Source organism: Jaculus jaculus, chromosome 5, assembly GCF_020740685.1.
Source record: "Jaculus jaculus isolate mJacJac1 chromosome 5, mJacJac1.mat.Y.cur, whole genome shotgun sequence".
Taxonomy (NCBI): domain Eukaryota; kingdom Metazoa; phylum Chordata; class Mammalia; order Rodentia; family Dipodidae; genus Jaculus; species Jaculus jaculus.
Window position 1 is genome coordinate 25,150,352 of NC_059106.1, and position 23,752 is coordinate 25,174,103.

The following is a 23,752-nucleotide window of genomic DNA, read 5'->3' on the forward strand; positions in this document are numbered from 1 at the left end:
ATTCCAGAGCACAGGAGGCAGGGGGAGATGGGCTGATGACCACACAGCTCAGTGACATGCCTCCTCAGGGCCACAGCTGCTTTTGTGGAGCTGCAGAATCTGTCCAAAGGACTGCATGAGGCACACCACTGGGTGGGCAAAGTCAGAGAGCTTGTCCCAGAAAGCAAGCTTTTCTTTATAAAGTAACCGTGGTCAGATTTTGTGTTTGTAATTCCTTGGAGTCATAAAGCATGAAGTTTCATTGAAAATGATTTAAAGGGTTGGAGAGATGGCTTTGCAATTAAGGTGCTAGCCTGCAAGCCAAAGGACCCTGGTTTAATTCCCCAGGATGCCTGTAAGCCAGATGCACAAGGTGGTGCATACACTGGGGGTTCATTTGCTGTGGCTGGAGTCTCTGGCATGCCCATTCTTTCTCTTTGTCTGCCTCTTTCTCACTCTCACTCTCACTCTCAAATACGTAAGTAAATACAATTTTTCAAAAAGAAAATGATTTAAAAAATACAACCCCTATAGACAAAATAATAGTTTAATTTTTTTCCCCTAGGTAGGGTCTTGCTCTAACCCAGGCTAACCTGGAACCCACTCTAGTCCCAGGTTGGCCTCAAACTCACAGCAATCTTTCTCTCTCTGCCTCCCGCATTAAAGGCATGCACTATCACATCCAATTTTCCCTAATAATGAACGAAGACAGGTTTTGATGCCTCCCAAGTGCTGGCTGTAAAGGCGTGTGCCACCATGCTAGGCTGTATTTATTTTTCATAGACAAGGTCTCACACTAGCTAGCTTTGAATTCTGGGTTTCAAGTGATCCTCCTGTATCAGATTTCTGAGTAGCTGGAACTATATGTATGAGCTACCATGCATGGCTCACATTTCCTCCTTCAGTAGGCAAATGTGACTGAGTATTCAGTAATGTAGAGTTTGGGGGAAGACTAATGACCGAGCAGTCTCGGCTACAAGATATCTTCATAGATACGTGACTGGGCAGTCTCGGCTCTGGGATATCTTCATAGACTAATGACCGAGCAGTCTTGGTGATGGAGTATCTTCGTAAGAGTAGTTGGTGTAGGATGGAGGCAGGGAGGCCAAGGCAGGTGAGTCTCGAGGTTGACAGCAGCCTGGTTTCATAGTAAGACCCTCAAAACTAAACAGAAAGAAACCTCTACCAAAACAGCCAACTGTCTTGCTTAATGCAGGGTCACACAAAGAGGACCAGAGCCTGACAAAAGAGGGAAAGTAGCAGGTGCTGGACTAGGACTCGGGTTTTCTCTCTCAATTTATCTTCACACTGCATCCTAGTATGGACTCTTTTTTCTTTTCTTTTCTTTTTTTTTTTTGGTTCATCATTTATTTATTTATTTATTTGAGAGTGACAGAGAGAGAGATTGGGAACGGGCGCGCCAGGGCTTCCAGCCACTGCAAATGAACTCCAGATGCATGCGCCCCCTTGTGCATCTGGCTAACGTGGGTCCTGAGGAACCGAGCCTCGAACTGGGGTCCTTAGGCTTCACAGGCAAGCACTTAACCACTAAGCCATCTCTCCAGCCCCTAGTATGGATTCTTCTATTAACCTTTGTCTTCTTACTGGCCAAGGAGAGAAGCTATACCAATCCCAACAGACAGACTATAGATGCCAACAGGAGAAAAAGAGTTTAAATGAATGGAGTTAATCTTTTTTTTTTTTTTTCTGAGCAGAGAATACTTTAAGCAGAATTCTCTGTCAGACATTTTCCTTTTTTAATGAGGGATAAAGAATTGGGCCTCCAACCATTAACAACTGAACTCCAGATGGGCATGCCACCTTGTACACATGCATGATCTTGCACATGAGTCACCTTCTGCATCTGGCTTATATGGGATCTGAGGATTCAAACTTGATTCCTTAGGTTTCTCAGGCAAGTGCCTTAACTGCTAAGCCATCTCTCTAACATAAATGGAGTTGTCTTAACCAAGTAAAAAAAAAAAAAAAGCTCAAAGTCACATATCAAACCTTAGCCTTTAAATGTGTTTGTTAAATGCTAACACCATCATAAAGCACAGAAATTTCATGAATGTTAAGGGTGCTGAACTGCACAGCCATAGTTATTTACTAAAAAGACAAAAGACAACTTCAATAATGGAAGAGATTTACTTGTTCAAACAGGGACTATATAAAAAGATTATGTCTAAGCTGACAAACACTATCTTTTAACAGAAATGCTAGAAACTGCTTTCTAAACCTTTGTCATGCTCACTCCAGAATGCCTGTGTTCCTTGGACAGAAAGCTCAGGCGGAGTTATGCCCATAGGGACACTTCCTTTCTCCTTCCCTGACTGTATTAATTTCCGCATCTGTGGTGTGCGTGTGCAGGTGCATGTGTGTGTGTGGAGGCCAGAGTTGGGTGTCCTTCTCTGTTGCTCTCCACCTTATTTTTTGAGACAGTTAGGGTTTCTCACTGAACCAGGTGCCTGCCAATTTGGCTTGACTAGGTAGCCAGCAAGCATCAGGGATCTTCCCGTCTTCACCTCCCCACACTGAGATTAAAGATGTGAGCTACAACACCCGCTGCTTTATGTGGGCGCTGGAAGTCCGAACTCAGGTCCTCCTGCTTGTGCAGCGAGCACTTTTACCCACTAAGCCATGTCCCCAGCTCCCACCTGAGATATTTTCAATGTGGAAGAAAAACATTCTGCATTCACAGCTCCTTTCAACAGAATCTTGTACAGCTTGAGTTACAAGATGAGAAAAGAAGCCATATTGCCACAAGGCCTGCTTTACCATCTTGTTAGGCCCTACAGCACATTTCAGCTCGCACAATCTGGGTTTCCTGTGTGGCTGCAAGTCCACAGCGAGAGCCGCAGCGTGCACGGTGGGGCTGGAGCAGCTGACTGGGTAGGAGTAGGGCTGTGTGAGGATTCCGGGTCTCAAGTTCTTCATCTTCTGTCAAGGCTTGAGCTTTGCTTTGGGATGTAAAAGTAACCACCTTCTGCTGAGTTGATAGTTTCCACAGAGTCCCCACCCTAGGATGAGCACCCTTCAGAGGCAGCCATCAAGCAGGAAAAAAGACTATGTCTTTGCTTGACCGACAGACAACGTGGCCTAGAGGCATCAGGAATTTTTATGGCCATGTGTGGACTCCTCAGTACTGAATGTGATGATGAGAACATGTAAGAGGAGGAAACATAATGTGCAATCAGGCACAGTAGAGATCACTCTAATCTCAGCACTTTGGCGGCAGAGGTAGGAGGATCATGAATAGTTTGAGGCCACTCTGAGACTACATAGTGAATTCCAGGTCAGCCTGGGCTAGAGAGACCCTACTTTGAAAAACAAAAACAATCACAAAAAAAAAACCCCACCATGATGTGCAATACAAATATAAAAGGCTAAGGAGAAGGCTCAGTGAGTAGTGTTTGCCACAAACATAAGGAACTGTTTGGATTCCCAGAACACACACGGATATTCAGGTGTGGGGGCTGGATGGCTCAGTGGTTAAGGCTCTTGCCTATAAAATCTAATGCCCTGGGTTTGACTCCCCAGTACCCACAAAGAGCCAGATGCACAAAGTGGTACGTTTGTGTGCAGTTCGTCTGTAGTGGCTGGAGGCCCTGGTTGTGCCCATTCTCTGTCTCTCTTCTCTTTGTTTCTAAGTAAGTATGTTAGTAAATAAATTTTTAAAAAGCCCCATCAGGTGTAGTGGCATACACCTGTAATCCTGGCACCAGAGAGATGGAGATGGGGAATCCCTGGAGCTCAGTGGCTAGTTAATCTAGCCAAACTCTGAGCTCAAGGTTCAGTAAGAGACCTTATCTCAAAGAATAAAATGGAGAGTGATTGAGAAAGACACCTGATGTTGACCTCCGGCCTCCACATACATGAGCCAAACATGCCCATGCACACCTGCACACACATGACCCCACACACATACACATGCAAAAGTATGACTATGTTAACAAGATCTCCACCACACAACCTGTACATGCATCTAACTATTCTGCCCTAGGAACCAGAAACCACAAGGGGATGTTGGTTAAAATAAGAGAAGGACTTGAAGAATTTTAAAAGAAAATTAAAACCAAATGTACAACCTAAATCTATAGGCATCTGAGCGCTTCTGGCACAGGGAGGCCTGCCAGCACCATGTGCCCTGCATGCCCTCAGCCACCATGGCAGCAGCCTGGGCACCCTCCAGTTACAGGAATTTTAAGTTAACTCAATGCTTTTAAGTTTATCCGAGGCAGGGGATTTTCTGTTTTCCCATGGGCAATTTAAGAGACCCTCCGGCCTAAAGTTCCCATTTTTTTCAAGAGGCGGGGTAGTAAGAAAATAGCAAATGGCAAATACACGATTTCGTTCTGTTAACTTATACTTCTTATTTCGTTCTGTTAACTTATACTTCTTGGGGTCCCCTGTCTACGTTTCCAAGGATGCCAGACTAAAGACACCTTCCAGCTGTGCAGTTATGCAGCTCCCAAACACCACTGCTGGGTCAGCATTAATCTCCCTCTCTAAGCACTCGAAGCCCCTTTGTAGCCATTACCATTTAGATAAAAACCAGTATCAATTTCACTTCAATTTTTAATTTTTTTTTTTGTGGCAGCCCAACAGACTGGCTATACTTAACTTTTTTTTATTGACAACTTCCATAATTATAATAAACCTTAATTAATTCCCTCCCCTCTTTTTCTAATGTGTGTGTGGGGGGGGTTGGCATGCCAGGGCCCCTAGATGTGTGCACTACCTTATATACTTGTGACACTGTGTGTGTCTGGCGTATGTGGGACCTGGAGAGTAAAACATGGGTGTTTCAGCTTTGCAGGCATGCTCCTTAACTGCTAAGCCATTTCTCCGGCCCTAAACTTTTTTTAAAAAATATAAGCTCATTTTATTTATTTATTTGAAACAGGCAGATAGAGGATGGGTGTGCCAAAGCCTCCAACCTCTGCAAAAAAACTCCAGATGCACGCGCCACCTTGTACATCTGGCTTACGTGGGTACTGGGGAATCAAACCTGGGTCCTTAGGCTTCACAGGCAAATGATTTAACTGCTAAGCCACCTCTCCAGCCCTCACTTCAATTTTTTTTTTTTTTTCGAGGTAGGGTCTCACTCTAAGCCCAGGTTGACCTGGAATTCACTATGGAGTCTCAGGGTGGCCTTGAACTCACGGCGATCCTCCTACCTCTGCCTCCCAAGTGCTGGGATTAAAGGTGTGCGCCACCACGCCCGGCTCACTTCAATTTTTGATCAAGTCATTAAGGACAAACTATTTTAAATTATTTTTCTTATATGGCTCAGTGAGTAAAGTTCTTGCCATGCAAACATGAGAACCTGAGTTTCTCACATGCACCTTTGCATGCAAGTATGTAGACACACACACAATTAAAAAAATATTTTTGGTTTTTTATAAGCTGAAAAAAGGTAGTATCATCTAGATGTCCCCTACAAGAGATCTAAAACCTGGTTCCCTCCTCGGTTCTTCCAGTAGCTAGTGGGTCTTCTTTCCTTGTCTGGGAACAATTATGTTGATTGTATCAGTCGATTTGGTCCTTGCAATTTCAAGTCCAATACTGGCAATGGAAAGCCTCCTGCTCAAGCACGAGTGACTATCACCACCATAGTACCAAGCCAACTTTGCGAAACTCAAGTAGCTACCTGGACATCCATCTAGTGCCATGGTTCCCTTATGCTGTGCTGAGGGGACCAGCAGTGAGAGGGACATCCAGTAGGAGTCGGCATCCTGCCCTGCTGAGCTCCCCTCCAGGTAGAGCTCTGAGACGGTCAGGCCAAAGCAGTCACTGCACAAGTGACCAAATAATGGCCAAGAGAACCTACCTTTATAAGTGCTGTTCTTGCAGATAAACAAACTGCTCTAGGGTATGGAGTGGTGGTTCAGTGGGTAAACTGCTTGCCTGAATCCCATTCACAGAATCCATAAAAAAACGTGGTGTCATGTGCTTATATATATATTATCCCAGGGCTGGAGGGTCCAAGAAAGTCAGATCCCTGGAGGTCACTGCCCTGCCCTGCCAGCCTAGCCTACTTAGTGATTTCCAGGCCAATGAGAGATCCTGTCTCAAAAAAGGTGGGTAGCACCTGACTAAGGAACCACATCTCTGGTTGCCCTTGGACCTCCATATGCACATGTACATGTGACCCAAAACACACACACACCGAACTGCTCTAAGCAAAGCTTCTGCATCCATAAGCATGCTCCCAAGAGTCCTGCAGAGGCAAGAGGCTAAAGTGAACCAGTGGTTGAGTGTCACTGGGATCACACCTAGTCCTATGCTTGTTCAAGTCTGTCTAGACTCACCTTTGAGGATGGCTCTTAATGCTCTCCTCTCTGTAGGACTGTAGACTCTCACAGGACTGGGGTGTCACAGGGTTCCAACAAATCAACAAGCAGCTGACCAGTGATTGCCCAGAACCCATGATACAAGACACATGTGCAAAATTCAAAGATACATTCTGCTTGCACCCAACAGGCAGCTGAATGGCAGAGGCCGAGGAACCATCAGCATGCTTTGCTCATGCCCTTTTTAAAACATGTGAGCACATGGGCTGGAGAGATGGCTTAGCAGTTAAGGCACTGCTGGCAAAGCCAAAGAATCCTGGTTCAACTCTCCAGGACCCACGTAACAAATGCACAAGGGGGCATATACTTCTGGAGTTCATTTGCAGTGTTGGAGGCCCTGGTGTGCCTATTCTCTCTCTCTGCCTCTTTCTTTCTTGCAAATAAATAAATAAATAAAAATATTTTAAAAATGTGAGTGTATGCAAGTGCACATGCGTTTGGAGGCCAGAGGATGACTTTGGGTATTGTTCCTCAAATGCTGTCCACCGTTTGCTGGCCAATAAGCCCCGGAGATTAAGCTATCTTCACTGTGTCAGCACTGGGATTGCAAGCGCACACCACCATGCTGGACTTTTTTTTCTTTTTAATGTGGATTCAGTGGATAGAACTCAGTTCTCATGCTTATAAAGCAATAATTTTACCAACTGAACTATTTCCCCAACCCTTTGCTAGAATTTCAAATGTGCAGCTTCTTGGCCATAATGACAATAGTGGGAATTTCACTTTGTACAACCCAGACTGAGTTGGACGGCAGAGGCTCTGAGCTCGTGCACCATTCGTGGTCTTCCCCAGCCCTCTCCACGCAAAATGGCAGCCGTGAGCCGGCCTCACCTCCTTGTGGGAGTCTTTGTGGGCTTCCAGAGTCTTCATGATCGTCAGCTCGGCATAGTTTTTGAATCTTGCTGGCTGGTTTCTCAGAATTTCCCGTAAGACTCTCAATGCCAAAGCACGAATGGAATGCTGGGTATGAAAGGAAAAGAAAACTCACCAAAGAGTACTTGGCCCTTGGCTACACACCCTCCCCTAAGCACAGGGCCCGGCCTCACTGGCCCCTCTACACAGCTCAGTTTACTTGACATAGGCTTTCTAGACAGTCTGGAAGAGCAGGTACTGGGTTTCATGTTGACATTTTCAGGATCCAGCACCTGTAGGACTAACAAACGCTCCTTGAAGTAGTCTGCATTAAAACCAAATGGGAGTAACACAATCAAGTTCATGATCCGTAGGCTGCTGAGGTTTCCTGGTGTTTGGGTGGACACATTCTCCTTTTGTAAGGTGTGCCTTAAGACAAGTCCAATATACCTAACCCTTTCATGGAACATGGCCTTCCAGACTATGAACTCTCTGAGGTTACCTGTGGCTATACCCAACCTTTTGTGGGATGAGGTCACCCAAGAGACAGGCCTCAAGCTGTTAAGGCCCAAGTCATGTGTCTGGAGGAAAGCCATCCTAAACAGACTCCTAATCTCAAGAAAAGAGAGTGGAGTTTACTCCAAACAGAGACAAGAAGTACATCCTGATTCCTTGTCACTCATTCAGCTTATGGTGTGCACTCACTACACCGCACCTGCCCTGTGCATGACATCACCTCATCTCCCCATACAGTCCAACTGAGCGAAACTGCTTCCACAGCCAACGCTTTGTTTGGAGTGAAGTTAGTGCAGACCTTTTATCGCCTCTCTTAGATCTTTACTGATTCCTCAACCAAACCTTTAAGCCTAGACTCAGAGAACAATTCCAGCTGCTACAGCATTTCCTGCCCTCTCCTCCCCTGCCTGCCATCAGAGTCACCACCACAGTGACCCTGGGCCTGGCCTGTGTCCTCACAATGCGCTGCCTTCCTGGAGCTCTTCCCAGCCATACCCCTACCCTTCAGCACAGGCATGTTACTATTTCTGCTAGCACACACAAAACCAATGCAGAAACATGGAGTTTTACTTCTATTTTTTAAAAACTTTTTAAATTTTTATTTATTTATTTAGCAGAGAGAAAGAGGGAGAGAGAATGAGAGAGTGTGCAACCATTGCAAATGAACTCCAGACGCATCTGACCCCTTGTGCATCTAGCTAAACATGGGTCCTGGGGAACAGAACTGGGATCCTTTGACTTTGCAGGCAGATGCCTTAACTGCTAAGCCATCCCTCCAGCCCCAGTTTACTTCTTAATTTAGGAGTTCCCAGGATTTATTGCTAACTCCCACACAAGAGACTCACTTGCCCACAAGTGGGACAAGGCAGGGCTGTAATAATCACTGCCTCTCTTAGTTAGCTACTAAACACTGCATTTAAGTCACAGCCCATATAACCTACACATGACTACTTTGTCACATTCAAATGTCCTAGCATGAAGAGGGTTTTATTTCATAATACACAAGCACACTTGAAAAACCTGCCACTTTCCCACTACTACTAGTGGTGCTGTTGCTGAAGATGGAATTCAACATTTAATGGGGTCCATAACAAAATAAACTTCTCTACTTCCTGATTTCACATGAAGTAAAAATGAAACTTACAAAAGCCAGGCGTGGTGGCGCACGCCTTTAATCCCAGCACTAAGGAGGCAGAGGTAGGAGGATTGCTGTGAGTTTGAGGCCACCCTGAGACTCCATAGTGAATTCTAGGTCAGCCTGGGCTACAGTGAGACCCTACCTCGAAAAACCAAAAAAAAAAAAAAGAAAGAAACTTACAAGATGCATTCTGAAAGGTCATATTTTATACTAATGGAAGTTTTGAAAATTTCTATGGCAAAGTACTAATATAGAAAGAAAGGCACTCAACAGCTGCATGTCCAGATACACAGAGAGAGAGACCTCAGACTTATACATAACCTGGATGAGAGGCCTACTGCTGATAGAAACATGACCTGGCTGGCCAGTACTCAAACTATGTGGAAACTGAATAGATACATGTTTGGATGTAAGCCACGGGCAGGACCACAGAGGACAGCCAAAGCCAACCCTGGCCAGAAAGAGCCCCATGGCCTGCCTTGTGGAAAGGGACCCCAGCCAGCGCTTACATCTTTGTCCCCAAGCGTCTCGAGCAGCAGCAGTAGGATGGTCTTGAAGTGCTCCTCCCACACGCCCAGGCTGTCTTCCCTGGTGATCTTGAGCAGCTCCAGCAGGGCGCCCTTCCGCTCCTCCACGCGCTCGTTGTGGTTGGACAGCTCTTTCAGCAGGTCAGCCACCAGGTCTGAGTGGTCAATGGGCACTGCGAGACACACACGCAGACGTGCCTCAGAGCCTCTGCCATATACTGTCGTCATGCCAGCCTTCTTTTGTCGACCCCCAACCCTATCCAAACTGCCCAGCACCAGTACTGTGGTTCTGCCCTGCCTCACCATCTTTCCCTTTATTTTCAAAGAAGGAAAGGGTGGTGCTTTCTCAGAACCAGTTGTGACTGTTTTTTCCAAACTTTCTCCTACTGCCACAGTCCTCAGTCAGGCCCTGTACCAGGACAGCCTCTTGCCTGTGAGAGATCCACTCTAGTGCACGTTTGCTCAAGGCCCTCCCACCATCACCTCTGACTAACATATGTCTCTTTCTTGGATAGGCAGAGCTTAGGAACCCTCACTGTAACAGGCACCAGGTAAAGCATGTAGCCTGTTCTGAGACTGGAAAGATCACTCACCAACACTGACTGGAATGGTTACCAGCAGGGACTTGAACTGTGTCTGGATGGCACCAAGGCACATTTCCTTTTCCACACTCATTTGAACATTCAACTTCAGAGAGGATGAGAAATAAACCACTACAAACCATCTTACTGTATACTTGCATATTTCTTTAGTTTCTGAGATCGAGAAGCAAACATATAAGGAAGTTCAAAGGAACGCTGTCATTTCCCCTGCCATCCCACCTTTCTTCTTAAGCTTTTCGGTACACAGCTGGGGGTTAAGTAACAACTGACACTACAATCTCTGTGCAAGATCAACAGGATAAGGGAGCGATGAAGAAGCTCCACAAACAATGAAAACACAGTCCATGTCTCCCAGAAAGTGTAAGTCTTAACAAACCCCACCCACTCCCGGCCTTCAGCCCGGGGAACAGATGATGGGCAGCGATGGAGCAACTGTAGCCATGGGGTACTACATGCAGCCTCCTGAGGTCACTTCTGCTTTGCACACCTAGAGGACTGCTCTTCTAGCTCAGATTCCACACCCCCGGGTCCCTTTCTTCCCCTTGGGCTCTGACCCTAGCATCTGCCTCTGCAGTCTTCTCTTCATACAAGTGTGACCTTTGTGAGTGTCTAACACGACAGACTTTGAGCTTGGAAGCAGAAAGTATGTCATCTCCCTCCTGGCCTGGCAACCCAAATACTCAGGATTTCAAAAACTTTCAACTGCCTAATGTCTAAAGTTCTGATTTACACAATTCTTCAGTCAAACAAAATCATTTTATATACATACATACATACATACACACACACACACACACACACACACACACACACACGCACACGCACACACAAATGAGAACACCAGTGCCTCTTGTTGCTGCAAATGAACTCTAGATGCAAGCATCACTTTGTGCATCGAACTGAACCCCAGCCTTCAGGCTTTGCAAGCAAGTCCCTTTACCACTGAGTCATCTCTGAAGCCCTATTTTTTCATTTTTGAGACAGGGTCTCATAGCCCAAGCTTGCCTCTAACTTGCTATTATATAGCCCAGGATGAGCTTGAACTAGATCCTTCTGCCTCCATCTCCCAGAGTGCTGGGATGAGAGGCATGCACCATCACACCCAGTTTGATATTGGGCTAGGAATGGAATTTAGGACTTTGTGTATGTGAGGCAAACATTCTACCAACTAAGCTACAGCCTCACACCCACAGATACATAATTTTAAAAAATTCACTATGAAGTTGCAATGGAGTATATAAAGTGAGCATAATAAATGAGGCAAAAAAATAAAACAATTAAGTTACAGGTAAAAATAAGATCAAATCTATACATATTTATTCACTGGCCACTTCCTAATGGACACTGGTCTCAGTTTTTGTTTCAGTACTGCAAGTTGAACCCAGGGCCTCACACTTGCTACCACTGAGCTCTACCCTCAGTCCCTAGATGCTGGTCTTGACAGGAGCCAGGGAAAAATTGAGACATACTACCTATGTTATATTTTGAGCAAGTAACTTAACATTTCTAAACCTCAGTTTGTTCACTGTAAATTGGGGACAATCATCTCTCAGGAGCTAATGGGCTGATGCCTCTTAGCTCAGCAAAAGCATGAGGTAGGGCATGTGCTCAGTGAAATCAGATCGCCCGCTTCCCATTTCTGCTACAGAAGCCAGAACAGAAGGGGAGATGGCAGTGGTTAAAGGCTCTGGCTTGGGTTCAATTCACCAGTACCCACATAATACCAGATGCAAAAAGTGGCACATGGATCTGAAGTTTGTAGTGGCAAGAGACCCTGGTGTACATGTGTATACACACAGATGTGCAAACAAATAAAAATATTTAATATAGTATTAAATAATTTACATTGTCATATTAATTCATATTGTGTTGTAATATTAATTAATATCAAAATATTAAAAATTAAAAAATTGAAAGTCAGTATAACACTCTGGCTGACATATTACTCTGAGAGAAGAGAGAAGCCTCACATGGCTTGAGGACTTCATCCCTGGGCTGGTACAACTTTTACAGACACCAAGCACTGGGCTAGGGGGCCTGTGTCTCTGGCTCCTCCTTGTCAACCACTCTGCCCAGCAGGTTCCTGGGGAAGTCTCCCTGAAGGCAGAGATTCCATGGACTGACCCGAGGCTTGCAGAGGGTAAGTCTGCCCAGGCATCTCCTCATGGTGGGTCTCCCAGGCCTGAGCCAAAAATAACTAGCAGAGACCCAGCGTTTCTACTGTGTGTGACCAGCACGCTCAGAGGGGGCCATACGGAAGGCACTTCCAGTTGGGGTAAGTGATAGAAACAAACCGTCGCGAAGCTGCTCCATGTCATCGTCAAACACCGCCTCCTTCAGGGCCGTCTTGTCATAGGTGTTGATGGTGTCTGAGTAGGGGTAGGGGTTGTAGTCCCGGGCACGTGGCCCAGGGAAGGCGCGTGGGGGCTGGGTGTTGAGGAGGGAGGTCTTGTTGTCCAGTGCTGTCCTGCCTCCCTCCACTTCACTGCCTCCCCGGCCCTCGGTGGCTGGCGAGGCTGCGCCCCCATCCCGGGACACCTGCAATAGAGAAAGAACACTGTCACTTCCCTACTGTACTCAGACTTTCACTCGAAGCCTGCCCTGGCAAAAGGACAGCTATGAGTATTTCAAGGCTGCTACCCCTGTACCTGCCACCACCCACCTACTCAAGAGATGTGCTTTGTCATTTGAGGTTCCCTGTTCTCACACGGCTTTTTGAAGAGTTCCCTGGGAAGGAAGGCTATGCCTGCCACTGCTTACTTTTGAGGAGCCTGGCTGAGGACTCCTGAACTGAACTGTAGTCTCTGGCTCCAATGCCAACGGTAGGGCCCATTAGATACCCAGGCAGCACCCCCAGGGAGAGAAGCTCCCAGAGCACTACTATAAAGTCAAAGCACTAACCATTCTCTCACCACTCTGTTATATTGACAAGAGTATGCCATCTCTAACAATGGGCATGGTAAATATCTGCTAGGTAGAAATCGTTCTTCTATTCTTTGGGTCTGACTGAGGTTTAAAGAAGAACTCTTTAGCATTGAATTTTGTGTTTTTTCCCTTCCCTGGGAGTTAACTTCAACAATTAAATCCCTGGTCCTGATGGTCCTGGTTTTGATACCCTTGCTCTTCTGGGCATGTCAGCCTAGCTCCCCTATCCAGCATAAGAACAAGTGTGGCTTAACTGCTACAATGGGCAGTCTACTGTTTTCTCACCTAGACACCTGGTCACAGAGGAGCAGTGAGGGTTTTCCAAGCAGTCATACCATACTAATGATTCCCACAAAGTTGCTGCTGTTAAGGTAACACCACTCTCATAATGTTTACTTATCTTTAAAAGTTTAAGCATAGGGTTGGGGACATGGCTTAGCAGTTAAGGCATTTGCTTGCGAAGTCTAAGGACCTCAGTTCGATTCCCCAGGACCCACGTAAGCCAGATGCACAAGGGGGCACATGCATCTGGAGTTTGTTTGCAGTGGCTGGAGGCCCTGGCGTGCCCATTCTCTCTTTCTATTTGCCTCTCTCTCCCAAATAAATAAAATACTTAAGAAGTTGTATTTTAAAAAGCTGAAGCATAACTATTCATGAGTGTACAATTCAGGGATATTAAATATATTCATAATGTGTGTAACCATTACCATAACGTGTATCTAAAACTTTCTCTTCCTATCCAATAAAACTCTGTAGCCAATAAATAGACACTCCCTTCACTATTCTTCTTCTTCTTCTTTTTTTTTTTTTTTTTACTATTCTTTGTATCTCTACAAATTTGTCATGTGATATACCTACTATAAAGGGAATTATAAAATATTTGCCCTTGTGTGACTGGCTTATTTCACTTGGCGATGTGCTTTTCAGGTTTAATCAGGTCATGACCTGATCTCCTGCCTTTTTAGGGCTGTCTACCACACTTTATCTATCTATGCACCTGCAGATGAACACTTGGGTTGTGTGTACCTTCCGGCTGCAATGACTAATACTACCATGAATGCTGGCATACAAATATCTGTTTGCGCCTCCACTTTTGGCTATACTCCATTGAAAGTTTGGAATACATTTGGTTCTTAACACCCCAAAATAAATTTTATATTTTAGATCTAAACAAAAAATATGTGGAAGCCAGGCATGGTGGCGCATGCCTTTAATCCCAGCACTCGGGAGGTAGAGGTAGGAGGATTGCCGTGAGTTCGAGGCCACCCTGAGACTCCATAGTGAATTCCAGGTCATCCTGGGCTAGAGTGAGACCCTACCTCAAAAAAAAAAAAAAAAAAAATGTGGGGCTGGAGAGATGGCTTAGTGGTTAAGGCATCTGCCTGCAAAGCCAAAGGACCCAGGTTCAATTCTCCAGGACCCATGTAAACTAGATGTACAAGGTGTTTGCTATAGCTGAAGGCCCTGGCACACCCATTCATTCTCTTTCTCAAATAAATAAAAAAAAATACTAAAAAGTATAGTATGTGACTAGATCTAAATAAAGACTGAAAGGTATAATTCATAACTAACAGCAGTGACTTCAGTAGAAGCCAACTCATAAATAATTTTATTGTTTCTTGCAACTGTTGTAAATATATCTATTTATGTTATAATGAAAAATTACTTGTAAAAGAAAGGTTTAAAAGAGCTTCAAACACTGAGTTGGCCCAGTGGTTCAGTGTGCTCTGTGTAAACAATGAGGGCCTGAGATCACCCAAGCCGGAATCTCCAGAACCCATGTAAGCAGCTGGGCTTACATGCTTGTCTGTAACTCCAGTCTGTTAAAGACCAGAAAATGCTGGCGCTTGCTAACAGCAGGCTCTGGATTAGTTAAGAGACCCTGCCTCAAGGAAAAACAGGCCGATGAGTGATAGAGACACCTGATGTTCTCCTTTGAATGCCACAGGTAAGTGCATGAGGAACCATCCAGCACACACATATGTAGCCCTCACACACTATGTACACATAAAAAGAAATTCAAACACTTAACCCACATAAATTGCTGGGCTTCCTGGTGCACACCTGTGATCCCAGCACTGGGAAGGCAGACAGAAGGATCTAGCTTAGTTGGATAGACTTTGAACCCCCACCAGCTCTAACGTGCCTCCTGTGGACTCTGGGCACAGTCTCCTCATCCAGCTCAAGGACATACACGCTGGCAATGAGGGTGCACGCTGGCAATGAGGGTGCCTGTCTAAAAAGGCAGACGGTGTTTCTGAGGAAATGACACCTGAAGTTTTTTTCTGGCCTTCACACTCATGGGCACCCACCACCCACACGTAACTCTCCCTCCATGAGCACACACACACTAGACACAAATCCAATGAGCTCAGTTTTCAGGCTACAGAGATGGCTCAGCGGTTAAGACACTTGCCTGCAAAGCCTAAGGACCTGAGTTTGATTCCCCAGTACCCAAATAAAGCTATGTGCACAAAGTAGAGATGCATCTAGAGTTGTTTGCAGTGGCTGGAGGCTCTGGTGCACCCATTTTCATTCTCGCTTATCTGGCCCCCTCTTTCTTACACACTCTTATAAATAATAAAATATTTTTTCAAAAGCTAAGCTTCCTAATCAACTTAATAACAAAATCTTAACTTTTCTTTGCTGCACGTTTCTTCCTCTACTCCTTGTTTACAGAAGGAAGTTTAAACAGTAGGAATTCAAGTGGACATAATAGTTTCTATTTTGTTTACCTCATAGCATAAACAATTCATGCACAGCTAAAGTTTTTGAAGCTATCATGTTTAATTACACCATTAATTTTAATCAGGCTTAATGATTTACTCAATCACTTGCTACTTTTTAAAAATTATTGTAGATAATGCTAAAACAAACTACTTTGTGGATGTACTATTGTTCTTTTACATTCAGTTCTTTATTTAGTATAAATTACTGAGTAAATCACTTGTTAAACATAACTTTGCTGAACTCTGAACAACTGTTTCTTGTGCCACCAATAATTACATTACTTCATTATGTCCATTCAAGCCCTGAACGTTATAATGTCTACACAAGCAGAACAGAACCGCAGCGTCCTCCCTGTAACCTGTGCGCTCAGAAGGATGACTTTTCTCCACACATGTAGTTTTTGTTTCTGCATCTGTGAATCGTCCCCCACCAGGTCAGACAGCTCTGATGTGCTACCTGTGGACTCTGTCTTGAAAACTGGGTCTCCTTACCCATCTTAAAGATATGTATACACACTGGCTCCTGATTTTCACACTGAATGCAGTTCTGTCTATCTACTCAGTTTCTTAGCTAAAATATGGTAATTGGTAGTTAAGATTTTTTTTTTTTTTTTTTTGGTAGATGTTGGCTTTTGAGCTGTGAGCACACATGTGCTGCTAAGGATTCCACCCAGATGCCAGCTCCAGGGCCTCATGCACGCTAAATAAGCACTCTACCACCGAACCATATCCTCAGCCCTAACTTTTGAGGTTTTTAAAAAAATATTTTATTTATTTGGGGGGGGGATGAATGGGCATACCAGCGCATCCAGCCACTGCAAACAAACTCCAGATACATGCACTACCTTGTGCATCTGGCTTATGCAGATGCGGGTATGGGGAAGTGAACTTGGGTCCTTAGGCTTTGCAGGCAAGCACCTTAACCACTAAGACATCTCTCCAGCACTTGGGTTTTAACTCTACTCTTACTACAATATAGTATGACTACTTACACAGATTGGAGAGAAAGAAGTGTATGGCTTACATGCAAATGCTATGCTATTTTACATAAAGGACGTTGACCTTGCAGAAAAGTAGATATTGACTATACTGTATTCAGTGCCTTGTTCCCTAACTCCCTTTCTAGCCCTTCTGGTATGAAACACCATGTACCCCACTTTACCTAGGCCTTGATAATGTGAAGTTTCTTGGACTTTTCTCTCTGCCAAGTTTCACTCTTCAAATCTCATCAGGTATCTCCCCCCCCCCCAGCCCCACCCCATGAGGAAGTATATCACTCCAGCCTAGGCTGACATGGAACTCACTCTGTAGGCTCTAGGTTGGTCTCAATCTCATTGCACTACTCCTACCTTAGCCTCCTGAGTGCTGGGACTAAAGGTGGGTGCCACTATGGCTTCATCAGGTATTTTTATACTTGGAATTTGCAAAGGAGCTAGGGAAATAGCGCTGGTCAATAAAGTGCTTGCCTCATAAGCATGGAGACCTGAGTTCAATCTCCAGAGTCTAGGCTTCTGGGACTCTGGTTCTGCTTCCCATCTTGCCTATAGGTGTGTGGAGATTACAGACGCATGTGCTCTGTGCTTGGCTTTCCATGGGTTCTGGTGATCTAATTTTGGTGGTCAGGCTTGTGCGGTAGGCACTTTTAACCACAGAGCCACCTCCTAGCCCCTCTTCTGAAATTTCGTAAAACTGCTTTAGATCTCTACTATTGTCACCAGAGTGGTCAGTGTTCAGAACACCCAAACCACTTTCATTTAATTGACATGTAGTTCTCTCCCAGCCCAAGGACACTCACCATATCACAGTCCTTTTTGATATCTCGTTTAATTGGCTCATTCAGATCCTCTTGGCTTCGAAAACTAAACTTTTCAATGGCTTCTGTAACTCCACGCAGGGAGCTATAGATCTCCTCAGAGTTCAGATTTTCTGTATCATAGTCCAACATACTAGAAATAAAAAAATAGTATCTTTTTAAGTTGAGGTATAGGAATATAAACCAACATTTGGGCATAAACTAGTAATTTACAGGTAAGCTATAATTATACTTCTGTTTCATTAGGTGATTTGGAATGAAAGGGAGACAACTTTTGTTAGAGTACCACCCGTGGCTAACATGTCACATCTGGTGCAAACACATCACAGCGGCATTCAAGCAGCAGCAGGAAACAACAATAACCACAAGAATGTGAGAACTCAAAGTGACACTGGTGACTGACTGCACGAGGTAATGAAAGTGGTGAAGTAACATCTTATCTTGAAGATGGAAAAAAGTGCAGTTGTTACTGGTCTCAAATGTACAAACTTAAGAGGTACAGGCATGTTGGAAATAAGCTAGTATTACAACTTTCCGAGGAGCAAAGCAAACAACCTCACACGACTGGGTTGTGCTTGCCAATATCCATCGACAAAAACAAGCAAGAGCCTATCTTTAAGAGCACAAAGATACCAAAACTTGTGATTTAAGGTCAGATCTATCTACTGGCTCCGGGATTCTAACTCCATGTGTCTAATTCAGGAACTTGCTGGGAACACCAGGCCCACTTACTAAAGTGCATCTTACAAAGATGATCATATTACTGGATGAATACCTAAAAATACTTCTAGAAGCAAGAAATATTTGTCCTTCATGAAAAGAGGATATCAAATGCTGTCCCTTGAGATAACAAGAATAACAAAACATGAAATGAAGCAAAAATGCTGAGAGACAGAAAGAGAGAGAGAGAGAGAGAGAGGGAGGGAGGAAGGGAGGGATAGATATCTTTTGGTGTACTGCAGTTTGTCAAAAAAATGTTCTTTAGATGTCTGAAAAATGTGTTGACACAGAAAGGATCCTGTGGGGAAAAGGAGTATCACAGAAAAGCACGGGATGATACATCAGTACAAAGCAAAGCATGTAAGACAGTTAACTAAAAATTCAGCTCAGCTCCAAAACCACCTGTTTAAGAAAGTATTGAAGAAAAAAATGAGATAATTTAGTTTAATTAACTTTAATAAAACGCAATTGAACCATCCTTGGCTGTATGTAAAAATGCCACACTCTCACTTCAGCCTTTCTGTTCCTCCACAAAGTGAAAACTGAAGAAACCAGGCACCCACGCTAGGGTCACTGGCGAGAGCCTTAGCTAGCAGCAACACCACCAACCCTATGCACTACACAGGGAGTTTCCTGCAACTTCAAAACAAAGGACATTTACTAAGCTCTTCCTGTAGGTGAGTGGTCAAGATTTACAGAGAATCACTAGAGTGGCCAGGTCTTTGCTAGCTAGAGGGAGCAACTATCCACCTATCTTTCACGGCTAGCTCAGCTCCACTGGAGCACATGACCTGAACTCACTTTTGGGCATGAAAGCTACTTGCTTGTGACACTAGCCTAGATAGAATCCTCCTTTCTTGATGGAGGAAAAATACACCCCAGTTAAATTTGGAGAGCTCACAAAAACATATGCCAACTCAAAGACTGGCTCTGGCACTCATCAAACAAGAACATAAATGCAGAACACGTCTGCAGCTGAAACTCCATGAACATACTGACAGGAAGAAAAAGAAATTTAAGTGGAACTCAAGGTTTCCATCCATTCTGAGCCCACAGGCTGTTCCCAGATGACCAGAGGTTTGCTGGCCCCTTTCATAGAAACCCTGCAATACCAGCTTACATAGAAAAGCTTTTATACATCTGACCAGTACACTATTTTAAAAATGAAGACTAAGTTATGACTCAAATAAAAAGATGTGTGTGTGTGTGTGTGTGTGTGTGTGTATGTATATAAGATGTAAAAAAAAAAAAAAGTCTTAAATACTTTAAGTCACAACCACCAAAAACCATAGCATAGTCCATGCAAAGAACAAAACAAGACCAAAAAATAAAAGAATGATGGATGGACAAGAGGCGATCTGGAAGAACGTTCAGTTTTTAAGGGATGTCACAATATTATTTTCCATGCGTCGCTTCAGAGAATGTTGGCTTTCAGATAATTTATCTCATGGTTCTCAACCCAAACTTCCTTAAAATGACTCACTTCAGCTCAATCATCACAGCAGCCTCTTTAGAATAAAGGATTCCTTCAGCAATCTCCCCTCTCCTCCTTGTGTGTGTGTGTGTGTGTGTGTGTGGGTGGGGGGGGGGGGCTCCTGCTTCATGGGCACAGGTGTGGAGATCAGAAGAATATGAGGTGTCTTCAGCTGCTCTTCCATTTTCTTTGGGACAGAGCTTCTCACTGAACCTGGGGCTGTTATTTTTGTCACTGGCTGACCAGTGAGTTCCAGTGATTTTCATGTCTCCTCAGCACTGGGATTACACATACATGCGTGGCCACACCTGATTTTTACGTGGGTGCGGAGGATAGGACTCAGGTACTCATTCTTGAGCAGCAAGTGCTCTGGAGCCATCTTCTCCAGCCCCTCCTCACTTCTGACAAATGAATTAACATCACCTGACATGGAGGAGCCGCATGTGACCACTGCTTAGGGCTCTGAAATGTCCCCCTGGACCGAAGCTGGAGTTTTGAGCTCTAGGGGAGACAACTGCTTTCCAGGGACAGGGAACAGTCACCTGCATTACTGCTTTTATGCTCTGCCTGGATTTATCCTTTTTTAGATCTCACTTCTTGAGGGAAACAAACTTCCCAGGAAGGCTGTCATCAGCAACGTGATCCAACTACCTTGCATCTTGACAGATAATACCTGGGGAGCAGCAGGAGGACCCCAGAAACTGAGTAGAGGGAGGGGAAATGTTCGTGTGTCTCCTGTGGCACAGTGTGTCTCAGTGAAGCTCTGGGACAATCCCAGGATATAACCCTTTGGGTTAAAGGCCAGGTCCTGGTCACCTATAAACACTATCAGACACCAAAGGGATTCCTTAGGGTTCTTAGATTAAAGAGTTACTCAATAGTGCTGACCAAAGCACAGGCTAAGTCACCCAAAGCTGCAGCTATCCCAGTGTGGCCCTGGACCTGCCCTATGGGGGATCAGATGGTGGGTGGGGAGGGGCCAGAGCTCCAAGAAGAGATCACCTGGAGAGAGGGAGTCTGCCCTCTGAGCCTTTCTTCTCTGTCACCATAGAGAATAAGAATACCAGGGATGGAGTACAAGAATAGTTCTGCTGTGAAATCAGTAGGGTTTTCACAGACAGACACAGACTCTGTTAATGTACTAAATGTAAGTGCATTGTCTATTCTCACACCCTCCAAAGCTTAATATAAATTGTAAATAGGTCTCCTCCTTTAATAAGTGCTGTGGATTGAGGCCAGGGCCTTGTGCATGGTAGGTAAGTGCTCTGCCAATGAGTCACATCCTAGACGCATGTACTAAGTGTTACCCCGCTAATGAACTAGACTGATACATGTTACTATGTTCTTATGGAAAAGATGATTCTGGAAGGGGATATCATCTGGTGGGCAATGCTGATAAATGATGGGCAGGAATGAGGCTCAGAATGCAGAAAGGCACGTAGGGAAATACGTTGGAAGGCAGTCATGTAATGGGTCTATCCTTGGAGGCAAGGCTAACCTCAAAAAAAAAAAAAAAAAAAAAAAAAAGAAAGAAAAGACAAGACTCCCGCCCCAGCAGATGGGGGGAAAAGTCAGATGTGAAGGCTCACACCTTTAATCCCAACACTTAGGAGGCTGAGGTAGGAGGATCATTGAGAGTTTGAGCCACCACAGGCTACATAATGAGTTTCACATCAGCCTGGGCTAGAGTGAGATTGACTCTATCCCTTTGCTAAGCATTAAAGATAGCAGTATTCTCATTTTCCTGCCTTAACCTCGTGTATCTACAAGCATTCACTGAGGGTTCTTGGTACCTTCAGAACTTCAAAAGATATGAACATATTCAGTTGACTGTTAAGTCTTGCTATGCCAATGATACAAAAGTGGAGACAGAAATCTGCAAAGCCAAGCTACTGTTTCCAAAGTGAGACTGCTTCTGTTTCCTAGTTTCTTTGTTAAATCCTTCTTTTCTCATATATTTGGGTATACTTTTCTAAAAAGCATAGGAACAGCAGGCTGCCCCATGCTATGCTCAAGCAATGACAGGTTTCTAGAAAAGGCAGTCTCATCTCTAGAATCTCTGCACAGCTAAGAGACCAGAAGCAGTTGCTGGGGCGCTATGTGATGCCTTCTCAGCACCATAGATGTGCTGTCTGTTTTTCCACCTGAGAGAAGCCCAAGTTCTCTCAGACGCCTAACACCACCAATCAGCTAGCACTGGTGAGCTTCACTCAGCATCAGCTGTAGGAACTTGCCAGGGACAGACAACTTGCTGCCTGTTACTCAGGACAACTTTACTGAGATGGACCAGTGATACCAACCCTGGCGCTTCTTGTGAGGATCAGTGTAACACGGCACATGCAGTCACAGTAGGGACTTCCGTAGTTTGGAAAAATGCAGATCCTGGCTGCATCTGAGGATCATGCTAAGGAAAGTGTGCCCATTCCTGCTTGCCTTGACCTCCTGACACTGCCTGAGCACTGCACTGGGCCTGTGGATGGTGACAAATCTGGTCAGTTGGTTAAAGGGTTACTACTGTACCAGAGACATGGCAGCAACCGTGCTCCTGACCAGTACCTGCTCACACTTCTCACCCGCTTGTTCCCGTGAGGCTAAGCAGAGACAGGGACAACACCAGAGTAGCGGAGAGGCTTTCTAGAAGAACTGAGACGACTTTGGAATTATAATAATATTGTGACACCTCGGACAAATTAACAGGTAGCTTGTTACCTGGGAGAGTAAGAGCGCCTGAGAGTCTTGTGGGAAGGAGCGGTGGGAATGGAGTTAGGCTGAGAAAAGGGAGGTGGGGGCTTCGATAGCCCATCGGCACTCCAACCCCACAACCGACTGCAGTGATCAGAAGAGGAAAATCAGAGAAAAACAAAAAAGCAAAGGGTAGGGGTGGAGGAAGACGCTTAAGTGTCTCCTCTGTCCTCACAAAGTACTGTCAAAATCAATACCATCACACAAGGGAAAAAGAACAAGTTTTGTTTTATAGTCCAGTCTTCAATGTTTCATTTTTTTCTCTCCCAACCATGGATGAGAAGGTTACTGAAAAGTTTTGGGATTCCAGGTGTGTATGTGTGCATACCTGTGAGAGCATGTTTGTCTATTTGAGCTGCAAAGCATGTTACAATCACTTGCAAGAAACTGAAGATGCTCAGTTTTCTGTAACTCAGCAGTTTTTACACAAAGGACCCAGGGAAGATTATGGAGCTTCAATTCACATGAGACTCAAGGGTCCACAGCACAGAGATTTGAAGACCATGCTATTCTGACTAGGGTACTTCAGTGACAAATAGTGCACTTGAGGTTGGGGACTAATTAAGAGCTCACAGACCAGTAATTTCCCTCTGAGAGAATAGCAGTGCCATGGAGGATGAAGGCATTAAGGCCTCAGGGCACGAAGTCTTGGCTGGCCACCTCAGTGAAGGAAATCCACAAGGTTAAAATGGGATTCCTTTGCTCCTGTAATCTGCCAAGAGAATTAGAACACCTGGCAAATTGTTTCTCGGCCTTCTGGCTAAGATCAAGTGTAAAACACCTTGCAACACAGGTGCCTGCCTTCATTCACTGGGCTTGCAGAGGTCAAGGGCAAGTTCTAACCACAGCTATGATTCCAAACAGTGCGGTGAGAACACTGGGCCGGCAGTGGTCAGAACAGACACTCTGATGCCCTGCTCACTAGCCTTCCTGAGTGCTGCTCCAGGCCTCACTCCTTTGTTTTTGAGGTAGGGTCTCACTCTAGTCCAGGCTGACCTGGAATTCACTATGTAGTCTTAGGGTGGCCTCAAACTCACAGCAATCCCCCTACTTCTGTCTCTCCAGTGTTGGGATTGAAGGTGTGTGCCACCACGGCTATTTTGTAAGGAAAGCACAGTGTGGTGATGAAGGGGCATGTGGCTTGCAGGGCCTAAAGGCCTTGTCCAAGTCACACACTGGATTAGTGGTGGTGACACCCCATGCCTGCCTATGTTGATGGATAAGGTGTGAGCAGATATACTTTGGAGGGTGGGAGGGGGCTCCCTACTAATCCCTGCTTTTCTTCTACAATGCTCCCAACTCGGTCAGGAGAAATGTAAACTCCACTCAAAAGAACTTTGTATCGCTGGTGGACCCAGTGATGACCACGCAGTGTCATT

General features: G+C 44.9%; 1 protein-coding gene across 45 annotated transcripts in view; it reads right to left on the reverse strand.

Annotated features, from left to right (window-relative positions):
- Positions 1-23,752, reverse strand: part of Clasp1 (cytoplasmic linker associated protein 1) — a 263,726-nt gene that overhangs the window by 24,051 nt on the left and 215,923 nt on the right. For 27 of the 45 annotated variants that reach the window (XM_045150066.1, XM_045150065.1, XM_045150054.1 and 24 more), the window contains 5 exons: positions 22,341-22,457; positions 17,420-17,570; positions 12,265-12,508; positions 9,351-9,541; positions 7,167-7,295 (listed from right to left, as the gene is read on the reverse strand). In XM_045150066.1, coding sequence (XP_045006001.1) covers positions 7,167-7,295; positions 9,351-9,541; positions 12,265-12,508; positions 17,420-17,570; positions 22,341-22,457 — 832 coding nt within the window. The remainder of the gene's footprint in view (positions 1-7,166; positions 7,296-9,350; positions 9,542-12,264; positions 12,509-17,419; positions 17,571-22,340; positions 22,458-23,752) is intronic. The other 18 variants (XM_045150081.1, XM_045150080.1, XM_045150074.1 and 15 more) reach the window with 1 other exon arrangement.